The sequence below is a fragment of the Equus caballus genome, chromosome 24 (assembly GCF_041296265.1).
Source record: "Equus caballus isolate H_3958 breed thoroughbred chromosome 24, TB-T2T, whole genome shotgun sequence".
In the NCBI taxonomy this organism is placed as follows: Eukaryota; Metazoa; Chordata; class Mammalia; order Perissodactyla; family Equidae; genus Equus; species Equus caballus.
The window spans coordinates 31,352,270-31,364,689 of NC_091707.1; the positions used below are offsets into that span (position 1 = coordinate 31,352,270).

A 12,420-nucleotide genomic window follows, 5' to 3' on the forward strand; every position below is an offset into this window, starting at 1 on the left:
GGCCCCTGCAGGAGCATGACCCCATCTCTTACCACAGGTCACTCTGCAAAGGACCGGGGGAGACCAACACGGCTGGTGCCACACCGGGCTGCCCTGGGTCTGCTGGCCAAGAGCAATTAGCCAGGAAGGAAGGCTCTCGCCAAGTCAGAGAGCCAACACTGCAGCCGGGCAGAGACAGCCCACCTAGCCCGAGTCCCCGAGCCTCCAGGGGCTTATTCAGGAGCTGAGGGCTAAAAATAACCTCGGCCTTTGTTGTAAGCAGGCGGACCACAGAGATGGAGCTGATTTCAGGGAAGCCGAGCATGCGCGAGGGTCCCGCTCCCCGAGACCTGCCCTTTGGGCAAATGATTTTTCCAGAAACGTGTCAGTTATTGTGTGCTGCTGCTGTTGCCACTGCTGCAGAGATTCAAAGGCAGCCCAGTCCGCTCCAGCTCGCGGGGCTGACTTCCAACACAGACTTCTGGGAATCTGAGCCTCCCCACCTCTTTCTTCTTGAAACATTTTTTCAAAACAAGAGTCTTGCGCATGCTGGGGAGCTTAGGAAAGGAGAGTAGCCCTCCAGCTGAGGGTTCTGCATCACGGCCATGCCAATCATAAATAATCACATCGCCCCAATTATTTATTTAGGGAACAGTCACCTCTCCCCCATCCTAAAATTTCCAGAGTCAGGTCACAGTTGGCAATGGCAAACATACACTATATGGAAGGAAGAAATTTCGGGGACAAGGAATTCATAGCATCACATCAATAGTGAAGGGCTTCTCGAAGCTGCAGTCTTGTGAACCAACATTCAGTTTCTTGACTGGGCAGCCTTCACTCACCTCCCTGGCTCTTGAGTCCCACCAGGGAGTGCTCCAGACCCAGGCTGGTTGGAAGGCAGAGTGTTAGCATCTTCTTCTGCCATAGGCTTCGGATGCCCCACTTCACGGATGCCCCAGCTCCGAAGGTCAAGGAACCACACAGCCTGTTTCCTTGCAAAGCCACTCCGGATGGATAACAAATACTGACCAGCTATGGCGGGGCTTCAGAATTATCTTTGTCATGTTTCCTCCCACCCCTCAGTGCCTCCACTTCCCTTCCCAGCCCCATCAAGGGACCACCCTGGCTGTGGACACCTCTGGATATCTGCTGGGGGATCCAGAAAGCGGCTCTTCCTCTTCACAGAGACCAAGGAACAGGGAGGGATTTCAGGGCTCCGTCATCAAGATGGCTTCCAGGTTGTGAGTCTAGAAGTTTCCAGGGAGGCTTGTAATAAACAACAACTTCTCCACAGCCCTTTGTTCCTCTGCTGAGTTCAGGATGAAGAGCCTAAGCTGGGGGCAGGGAGGCTGTGCGAAGATTTCTTGGGACACAATAGATAGAAAACACCAAACTACACATGAATGACAGATGCGTGGTCACAAAATGGCTTCCCTTAAAATGGGAAGCAGTGAGAGAGCCACAGTGCTATTGTGAGAGGGGTTCCACAGGGCTGGGGCTCAGGTTGTTCTTCAAAAGTTCAAGATCCTTCTGGTAGAAACAAGAAAGGGCTGGCTGAAGTACCGAACCTGTGTGGGCGAGGTAAGTAGATACCTCACCCTCTTGGTTTCACATGTCCATGCCCTCCGTCATTGCTGATTTTCCCTACAGTTGGTCTGTTTGGAAATATGGGAGTAGGGGCTCGATCTGGTTTGAACTGGGCTCTGATTCAGCCTCTCCAGCAGCAAGTCACATCTGTGACCTGGGACCCTAGGCTTGGCAGCCAAAGGCCGAGGCCTTTTCTTTGAGCAGTTCCCAGCATAAGTGGCAGCTCCAGCTTCCTACAAGAAAGAACACGGCATTACTAGCAGCCACTGTCCCAACCCTCAAGCTCCATCCCTTGGCCCTAACTTCTTGTAAGCCCTGTTTTCTTTCGACATTCACAATTCAGAGATGGATCTTGGTCCTGACAATGCGCTGGAGGCTGTAGCTCCACAGAAAGTACGCACTGCTCAGGAACCGGAAGTGCTCAGAGACGATCTGCTGAATTGTTGTGAAGACCCTCGCTCCTCGATTGTGCCTCTTCACCAGCATCACCGGGCCTGGGTCAGGTGCCCTGCCAGCTCAGACTTCGCCACCATCCCAGCCATAAGTCTGGGAAACATCTCCTTGGCCATCAAGTTGAAATTTCAGTTGGTTGAGCTGTGCCTCAGTTTCCTCATTTGTAAAATGGTGGCGGCCATACCTACCTCGTGGGGTTGTGATGATTCAATGAGACAAGACACGTAAAGCCCTTGGCACGAGGTCTGCACCCCGGTGAGGGCTCAGTAAGTGGTGGCAGTAGCTTTGTTGCTACTGTCGACCTCATCACTATTACCTTCTGGGGGCTCAGCCACCGGCGGATTTAAACAGTACATGTGATAGCCGCGGTCACAGTCATCACAGAAGAGTAGCTGGTCCTGGTGGAATACAGAGTGGGTGGAGAGGAGAGAGACAGATTGAATTATTTAGGGCCAACATCTGGCCCCACCTACTCCTCCAGCCTTGTTTCCACAGATCATCCTCCCTGGACGTCCCTTTCCAGGACCCACTTGGAGTCCTCACTGTCCCCCGGATGTGCCTTGTGCTTTGCCCACACCTGGAAATTACCCCTCTGCCTCCCCAGCTGTGCAAATCTTGCCCCCACTTTAGGGTTCTACTCAAATCATTCCTCCTCCAAGAAGCCTTCCTTGACTATCACCTCACATCCAAGTCTAAAGGGATTTCTTGTTCTTCTGAACTCCTGTAGCCAATTACTCTGCTTCCACAGGGGCAGAAAACTCATTTTATGCATGTCTGTAGTCCCCATGATTGCTTCATGCATAGAAAGTACTATATTTGAATGTTTGAAAATTTTAATTGAATTCTTCTGAAACTCACTCTTTCCTCCTGTGAAATAGGCAACAACTATATTGATAGTAACATCTATGACACTTCAGGAACTTCTTAGGGTCTCATCATGTGAACGTAGACAAATGCAAGCTACGTGATGCTGCCTTTTGGCTCCCAAAAGCCTCCTCAGGGGCTGGAGGCTGGAGCCCCAGTGAGAACCGGACCCTCCAGTGTGTAGTTAACTCTGAAGGACACAGCGTGCACCTCCGCTCCTGCGGATCCCTCTGCCTGGAGGCTCTCCCAGTCCCTGGCCGCTTGTCTTCTGGAACACTCCCTACAAGTCTTCAAAGGCTTCTCTTCTACAAAGACTTCACTAATCGACCTCAAATGGAAGTTCTCTCTCCCCTCTTGCATCCCCCTAGTACTTTCCCTTTCTTAAAACATTTAATTGCATTTTCCTTGATGCTACAAAGGCTGGCACATGGTAGACGTCTACACACATTTGTTTTCTTGGAGATTTCATTTAGGACATTCATCTTTTGTCCACTCCTCTATGGACTGTAAGGCCCTTGGGGAAGAACCTTGTCTTAGTCATCTCTGCATCTCCTTCAGAACTTCCTTGCACATAGTAGTTACTCAATAAACATTTGTGATCTGGTCCCCATTCTCCAGATTCAGCCATTCAGTGATCTTAGGACCTGCTTGGTGGGCTTATAAGATGTTTGCATAATTAAGTTTTATAGCAAACCTCACCTTGGCTCCCACCAGTGCAGAGATCCTGGAAAAAAGTAGATATAGAAGTTGGAAACCCCAGTGAGCAAGCAATAAGGCAGGAGAGATCAGGAAAGACCTTTTCATATCAGGCTAAGACCTTTCAATGGGGCAGTGGGAAGCTCTCAAAGAGTTAGCAACAAGAGGAGTAACATGGCCAGACTCACAATTTAGAAAGATCTCACTAGCTGCTGTATAAGAATAGATACCCAGTGGAGAGAGGTCGGTTCTAGAGGCTGGAAGAATACTTAGGAAGCTACTATAGTCATCCAGGGGAGAGATGTTGGTGGCCTGAACTAGGGTTGTTGCATGGGGGAAGGAAAAGGGTCTGGCTCCCCTTTCAGAACCATTGATTAGATGTGAAGAATGATAGGGAAGAAATCAAGGATGTCTCCTGGGTTGTGGCTTGGTCAGCAAGCCAAATGATGCAGCTACCCATTGAGACATGCGAAGAGGAGCAGATCCACGGGAGGCAGAAGGCAACCTCAGCCATGGACATGTTCTGTATATCTACAGCTCACCTGGTGGGAATCCCCTGAAAGCAGCTGGAGATCAGAAGACAGGCCTGGTCATGAGATATGAACTTGGAAGTCATTAGTGATTAAATGGCAATGGAGGTCCTAGGAGAGGAAGACCAAAGTGTGTGAGAATAGACGTCCCTGAATTTGTGCTCATGGAGGGGTGGATGAAATTCTTGAAATTATATGCATAACTTTGTGTGTAGGTACAAATGTACTTTTTTTTTTTTTGAGGGAAGAGTAAATCCATGGCTTTTATTGAATTTTCTGAAAAATCAAAGACTCAAAAAATGTTGCTGAGAAGAAGGCCAAGAATAGATCCTTGGGGAAGACCAACTTTAATGGACAGGCAGAGAAAAAAGAGACCAAGAAGCAGCCGTCAGAGAGGTAGGGTGAAAACCAGGACTGTGTGGTTTACTCCAAAAAAGTTGTATCATCATGGTTGGAGCTGAAGTAAGCTGTATGACAATATGATTTAGGGATAATACAAAGAGAAACAAGTTAGGATGGGGATAGAAAACAGAGAGACTTGTCAGAAACAGTATTACTAATGCTTAAAGAGACTGATAACTCCTACTGTAATGCTGACATGAGAAATACAAGAAGGTAGAATATCCTGGATTGCACTTTACCAAAGGGAAACCACACATCTGTGGGTTTCCATGGGTTGATCATTGTCTGTCCCCATATTTTCTTCTTTTCCATCTATTTTTCAGGAAAATTGCCTGTCAAAACCACCAAGAACCCCCAGCTCATGGTGACCCCCATGAAAAACACAATTTAATGACCTCTTACGCTCAAGTATCCAAGAAGCAGGATCCACCTATGGCTACAGTTGCAGTAGAATGGGAATCCCATTCTGAGATGTGCAGGGCCAATCCCTGGCTATGTGAGAGGAAACCTATTGCAGCCTCACTCCTTAATTCCTCCCCTAAGGCTCTGCCAGGTCAGCGAAAACCTCTCCATTAACGCTATTTGTAAAGCCAAAGACCAGAATCAACCCAAATGTCCATCAATAAGGGACTGATTGAATAAACTAATGAAGAACTATGCACCTGTAGAAGGAATGAAGGCTATGTCTATATACTGCTGTGCAGGAATCTCCAGGATGGTCAGTGAAAAAGCAAGGTGAAAAAAACATGTATATCTGCTTCTATTTTCTAAGAAAATGCATCCATTTTCTTATGGATTCATATGTACATACATATGCTTACATTTAAACAAAATGGAAAGATAAACCATAACTTTTTTAAATGGTCATCTATAAGCAGAGGAAGGTAACAGTGTGAAAGAGATGGGGATAGAAACTAGCTTTCTTTGAATATACTGTTTATTTTATAGATTTGCTTCTGGAACCAGTAAATATTTTGCATAGTCATAAAGCAAAATTCACATTGTAATTGTCCTTATAAAAAGAACAAAAGAAAAGTGAAACAAATGAATCTAATTATGTATTAGTTGGTGGCATAACCACACAGAAAGAAACTGTTCCAAATTACTTTAAAACGAGTAGTTTGACTGTATATCCTTAGTCGAATATATCTTAAGGACAAAAATAAGTGCAAATATGCATATATATATTTCTTTTCAGAAATCATATTGTTGGTGGTAGTAGTGGAATTAGATATTCTGAGACTTTTATTATGTATCAAATGAGTGATTATGTTGGTATTGAGAGGCAAGAATTTTGACATAGTTGAAAGAAAATACAGACGTAAGATCTATGAGGTTAAGCGAAAACCCTGTAGTTAGTCCTGGGTACGAATTGGAAGTATCAGTATAAACTCATGGTGCGTTTTATCTTTAAAGCAAAAAAAAAAAAACATATTTTCTAGCTCTGTCCATTAAAAATGCCACCAAATAATGATTAACACAGTAAAAATTAGCACCCATATTATGTTCCCTAAAGACCTCTGCCCACTAAAAGGAACCAAGAGTCCTTGGAGGAATTGTTGATTCCAGGTCTGGGGCATGAAATGTTATAAATATCTTTACATATTGGAAAGCAAGGAAACTATCAAATACTATTGAGCTCATGTCAAAAGGACCCAGGATCCAATCTGATTATGGTCCCACTGGCCAAAGATGGTATAATTTCAACTGTGATGGATTGAAACAAATCAAATTTGTTTAAATTCTTGAGTTCACAAAGATATTAAAAAAACTTTGTCACCTTTGGAAGATGCTAGGGAAACGTCTCATTATTTTTTGATTTATTATTTTGAAATAATTTTTATCTTAGAGAAAAGTTGCAAAAATGGTACAGAGAGTTTCTGTACACGCTTTACTCAGCTTCCCCTCTTCCCCTAACATTAACAGCTTACATTACCACAGCAAAATCAGGAAAAGTAGGAAATGACCATTAGCACAGTAATGTTGACTGATCTGCAGACCCCATTAGAATTTCACCAGTTTTCCCACTTATGCCTCTTTTCCCAGGATCCGATTCAGGATCTCACATTGTATTTAGTTGTCGTGTTTTCTCAGTGTCCTCGAATCTGGAGCAGTTCCTCAGTTTTTCTTTCATGACTTTGACACTTTTAAAGAGCCCGGGCAAGCGACTTTGTAGAATGTCATTCAATTTGAGTTTATCTGATCTTTTTTCCTGAGAACATTGATAGTATGCTTTTTTGGCAAGAATACTACAAGAGAGATGTTGTGTCCTTCTCAGTGCATCATATCAAGGGGCATTGATACCAACATGTCTTATTACTAGTAACGTTACCCTGGTCATATAGTTAAGCTAGTGCCTGCCAGTTTCACCACTGTAAAGTTATGATTTTTTCCCTTTGTAATATATTAATAAATAATCTGGTAGGGGAGATACTTTGAGATTATTCAAATATTCTGTTTCTTACCATAATTTTGTCCACTAATTTTAGCATCAATTGATGGTTCTTGCTTATAACAACCATACTACAATGTTTGTCTATTGGTGATTTCCCAATTCCCTCTACATTGATTAATTGGAATTCTGCTCTAAGAGTTTACCTCTTCCACATTTATTTATGCATTTATTTATGTATCCAAATCTAACATATCAGTATGGATATTTATTTTGTACTTTGGGTTATAATCCAATATTATCATTATTCACTTTGTTGCTCACATTGCCCCAGATTTGGCTAGCCATTGGGAGTTCCTTTAAGCTGGTTCCTGTGTCCTTTAGACATGCCCTAACATTTTTTGAAAACTTCCTTACTTTCTAGTACCCCAGGATGCTCCAGGCTCCTCTTGTATTTCCCATGCCCTAGACCCGGCATCGGCCATTTCTCCAAGGGTCCTTGGTTCCTTTTATTGGAGAATGGTATTTAGAAACCGATATCTGGGTGCTGTGGGTCCTCTCTGCTTCTGGGTTGTCATTGCTTCTAGGCCCTCCCAGCCAACAGAGCTGGGAAATAAATGTATATGCAGGCACACATGCACACATCTATGTTTATCTCTATATCTATCCATATGTATGTATACATATAGATAGCTATTGGTTGTTAGTGCCATCAAGTTGATTTTGACTCCTAGACCCTGTAGACAGCAGAGTGGAACCCTGCCCGGTCTTCTTGCACTATCCTCTCACCTTCAGGCATTATATCAGACAATGTTCTGCTGCTATTCATAGGGTTTTCATAGCCATTTCTTTCAGAAGTGGGCAACCAGATCCTTCTTCCTAGTTTGTGTTAATCTGGAAGTTCTGCTGAAACCTGTCCACCATGGGTGACCCTGCTGATATGCGAAATACCAGCAGAGCTTTCAGCATCACAGCAACACAAAGCTGCCACAGTATGACAACTGACAGAAGGGTAGTGTGGTTCCCTGACCAGAAATCGAACTCAGACCACAGTAGTGAGAGTGCCATAGCTTAACCACTAGACCGCTAGGGCTGGCTATAGATAGCTATAGATATGTAATATACATAAACATATATATAAACATACACAATATATTATATTAAAAACCATAAATTCATACTGATACCCCCTATTCCAACCCAACACCACAGGGTTCAGTCTAGCCTTCCGCCTTTATTTGAATATTCTTTCTCTGGCTCTGAGAAACACGGCTCTCATTATTTACAATATACAGTTATTACTTCAGATCTAGTATACACATGAAGTAGTTTCAGAATGACTAACTCATATGCCTATGAGAAACAAATTTGCTAACTAGAGTACAATGTTTATATAGTCATTTCTGTCTGCAGCCTTACTGTGCATAGTCAGATACTGTTTTCCAAAGCTACCTGAGTTAGTTCTTTGTTTCCCCACCATTCCGTATGGTTATATTATCTATTTATATCACAGTTAGGTTCATTTGTTCATTTGTTACTGTTCATATGCCATTTTTGGTTCCCCCCACATCCTGGTTGATTTCCAGTATTTATCTGTTAGAGGGTATGTGAAACAATACCTCGCTTGTAAGAGTTAGAGCTATACAAAAGGCATTCTCAGAGGAGTGTCGCCCCCCCATCCCTACTCTCCCACCCCCAGTTCTCCTTTTTTTCTACCCCGTTCCCTCCCGCTCCTGTAGATAACCAATCTCTTTAGTCTCTCGTTTATCCTTCCTGTATTTCTTTTACACAAGTAAACAGATACATGTATATTTTCTTACAAGAATGGCAGCAAACTATATTCTTTTTTACTTTGCTTTTTTCATTTAACACTATACCCTAGAAATTATTCCATATCAATCCATAGAGATCTGCCTCATTTTTTCTTACAGCTGCCTAGCACTCCATTGCGTGGCTGTGCCATCATTTATGCAACCATTCTTCTATGTATGCACCTTTAGATCGTTTCAGATATTTTGCAATCATAAACAATGCAACTATGAATAACCTTCTGCATATGTGTTTCCGTAGAGTTGTGGGTATATCTTTAGGGTAGATTCCTACAGGTGAGATTGCCCGGTCAAAAGGTTAAGTGCATAGTGGTTGTGTTAGCTATTGCTAAATTTCCCTCCAGAAGGGTTGTACCACTTTGTGTTGCCACTGACAATGTCTGAGGGTGCCAGTTTTCCCACAGCTTCATCAACAGAATGTACTGTCAGACTTTTTTATTTTTTACAATTTTATAGGTAAGAAATGGTATCTCGGTTTTGCTTTATTTTGAATTTCTTTAATTATGAGTGTGTTCAAACTATTGTTTTGTTCAAATGTTTACGGGCCATTTTCATATCTTTTGTGAATTGTCTTTCATGTCTTTTTCCCATTTCCTATCAGGTTTCTGATCCCTCACCCGTCAAATTTTAGGAGTTCTTTATGTATTAAGGATATTAGCCCTTTATCTGTGGTACATGTTGCAAATATTTTCTCCCAGTTTGTCGGTTGTCTTTTTACTTTATCATGTTTTTTACTATGCAAATTTTTATGTGGTCAAATTTGTCAATATTTTCTTTTATTGCTTCTGACTTTTGAGTCACAGAAAATCTTACCTTATATTTAGATTAAAGAGGAATTCACCCATGCTTTATTCTAGTACTAACAGGGTTTTATTTTTTAAATTTAGATAGCCAGTCCATTTGGAGATTGTTCTTATGTATTATGTGAGATATGGACCTAATTCTATCTTCCCCCAAATGGTTACCCTGTGGTCCCAGGACCATTCATGAAAATGTCCATCTTTGATCCAGTAATTTTAGATGCATCCTTTATCCTAAATGAAATGTCCATATGTAGTTGGGTTGATTTATGGGTTTTCTATTCTATTCCATTGATCTATTTGTCTTATTTTTTTATATTTATATTGTTTTAAGTACAGAGGGCTTCTACCATGTTTTCACATCTGGTAGGGCTAGTCTCCCCTCATAATTTGTTGTTTTTCAGTGTTTTCTTGTATGTTTGCTTTCTCATATGAACTTTAGTATCAATTTGTCTGGTTCCATAAAAAAGCTTGTTGGTGTTTTTATTGGGCTTGAATTAAATTTATAAATTAACTTAGGGAGAATTAACAACTTTATAATGCTGAGTCATTATATCCAAGATCACACAATGTCTTTCCATTCACTCAAGTCTACTTTTGTGTCTTTTCAAAAGTGTTTTAAAATTTTTTCATATAGATTTTACGCATTTACCATTAAGCTTATTTCTAAGTGTTTCTTCTTTGTTGCTATTGTAAGTGGGGTTTCTCTACTATTGTATCCTCTAACTGGTTATTATTTGTGCATATGAAGGCTATGAATTTTTGTATAGTAATTTGATGTCCTGCTGCCTTTAATGTTTGAGTTAGCTTTATCATTAATTCTCTAGTGTTTTCTAAATATACTATTAATAGACATACTATTATAGTTTGTGAAATAGAGAGAGTTTTACTACTTTGTTACCATTCTGACAAGTCTAGTTGACTTCTCTTGTCTAATTGCATTAGCTAATATCTCTAGAAGAATGAGGAATAGCAGAAGAGATAGTGGGCATCCTTACTTACTTCCAGATCTTAGTAGAAATGCCTGTAGTGTTTCCCCATTAAATAAGAGAATGGCTTTAGTTCTAAGGTATAAAAAGTTTATCATGTTAAGAAAATATCCCACAATGCCTGTTTTCTTGAATATTTTTATCCTGAATATATGTTGAAACCACTCTGTTATTTTGAAAACTGATAAATAAAGGGAAAGAATTAAGCATCTATCCTGCCTTTTCTATACTATCTAGACCTGAGGGTAACCAAATATGAGGGTGGAAAGGTTTCTCTTTGCAGAATTACCTGGGTAATAAACAAAGACCAAATTATAAAATAAGAATATCACTATTGTGCAACCTCTAATGAAACAGTCAATCTAGTCAAAGATCATCACTAGTTGCCACCTTCACAAAAAGAGAGACGCCAGGCGTTACACACCTCCTGATGACAGTACACAACACTGGTTATACAGCAGTCTTGCCAAATATATATATACTTGTACATATATATGTCTATATATATATATACATGTATATATATATGTCTCTCTTTTTGTGAATGTAGCAGCGGTTGACAATCTTCGACTGGATTGACTATTTCATTAGAGGTTGCAAAATAGTAATATTTTTATTTTATAATTTCTCCTTCATTTATTAGCTGAAGTATTTACACATATTATATATATAATATTTTATACTACAGAGAGAGTTAGAAAGAGACAGAGAGAGAGCTTGCATCTGATCAAGGCTCTAGCTCTGAGTACCAATGTACAAGAAATGCGAGAGACAGAGGAAAATGGCAACCACTCCCACAGGGATGCAGTCATTAAAAACACAGTCCTGGGAAACTATTGACAAATTAACTGATTTCTTCAACAAAAATTCCAGGGGAGAAAAAAGAGAGCAAAATGGAGGGAAAACCTGTATATTAAAAGAAACTTTAAAGACATAACTAATTGCAATGTATGGGCCTTATCTAGATCCCAATTCAAATAAACCAGTTGTAATAAAAACATTTAAGACAATTAAGAAAATATTTAAGACAATTGAGGCAATAGGCTTGTTGGCTGAATGTTTGATTATATTAAGGAATTATTGATTCTTTTGGCTATGTCAATATTTTTATTATTTTCGTTAAAAAGTTAAGTCCTTATTTTGAGATACATATGAAATATTTACAGGTCAAATGATATTCTGACTGGGATTATGTGGGAGGAGGTGGTGGTATTTATGAAACGAGACTGGACACGTATTGATTATAGCTGAAGCTGGTGAGGGGCCCCATCAGTTTCATTATTTTCTCTAGCTTTGTACACATATGTTTAAAATCATCTATAACAAAAAGCACCAGCCCTGGTGATCTCGTGGTTAAGAGTTGGCCACTCTCACTGCCGTGGCCCAGGTTCATTTCCTGGTCAAGGAACCACACCACCCGTCTGTCAGTTGTCATACTGTGACAGCTGTGTGTTGCAGTGATGCTGAAAGCTATGCCACAGGGTCACCCATGGTGGACAGGTTTCAACGGAGCTTCCAGACTAAGACAGACTAGGAAGAAGGACCTGAACATCCACTTCCAAAAAAACCCCCTGTGAATAGCAGAGGAGCACTGTCTGATACAGCACACAAAGTGAGAGGACGGCACAAAAAGACGCAGCAGGGTTCTGCTCTGCTGTCAACAGAGTCACCAGGAGTCGGAATCTACTTGAAGGCACTAACAACAAATAACAAAAAGTGAGTTTTTTTTAAAAAAGTCTGCATTTATCATACTTAACATTCAGACCAAATGAGATCACGCACTCCGGAACATGGTATAAACAGGTGAGCACATCCCAACCACAAGCAGTGGGCACCATTTCTATCACTGAACCCTCCAGGGCAAACGGCCAGCAAGGCAGCCTCTGGCTATCCTCTTGC

General features: G+C 41.2%; 1 protein-coding gene across 2 annotated transcripts in view; it reads right to left on the reverse strand.

Moving 5' to 3' along the window:
• Window positions 1-231: 231 nt before the first annotated feature.
• Window positions 232-12,420, reverse strand: part of DPF3 (double PHD fingers 3) — a 243,182-nt gene continuing 230,993 nt past the window's right edge. The window contains exons 10-11 of one of the 2 annotated variants that reach the window (XM_005605293.3): window positions 2,336-2,417; window positions 232-1,799 (exon numbers count right to left, since the gene is read on the reverse strand). In XM_005605293.3, the coding sequence (XP_005605350.1) occupies window positions 1,729-1,799; window positions 2,336-2,417 (153 nt within the window). In that variant the 3' untranslated portion in view covers window positions 232-1,728. The remainder of the gene's footprint in view (window positions 1,800-2,335; window positions 2,418-12,420) is intronic. The other variant, XR_011432201.1, reaches the window with a different exon arrangement.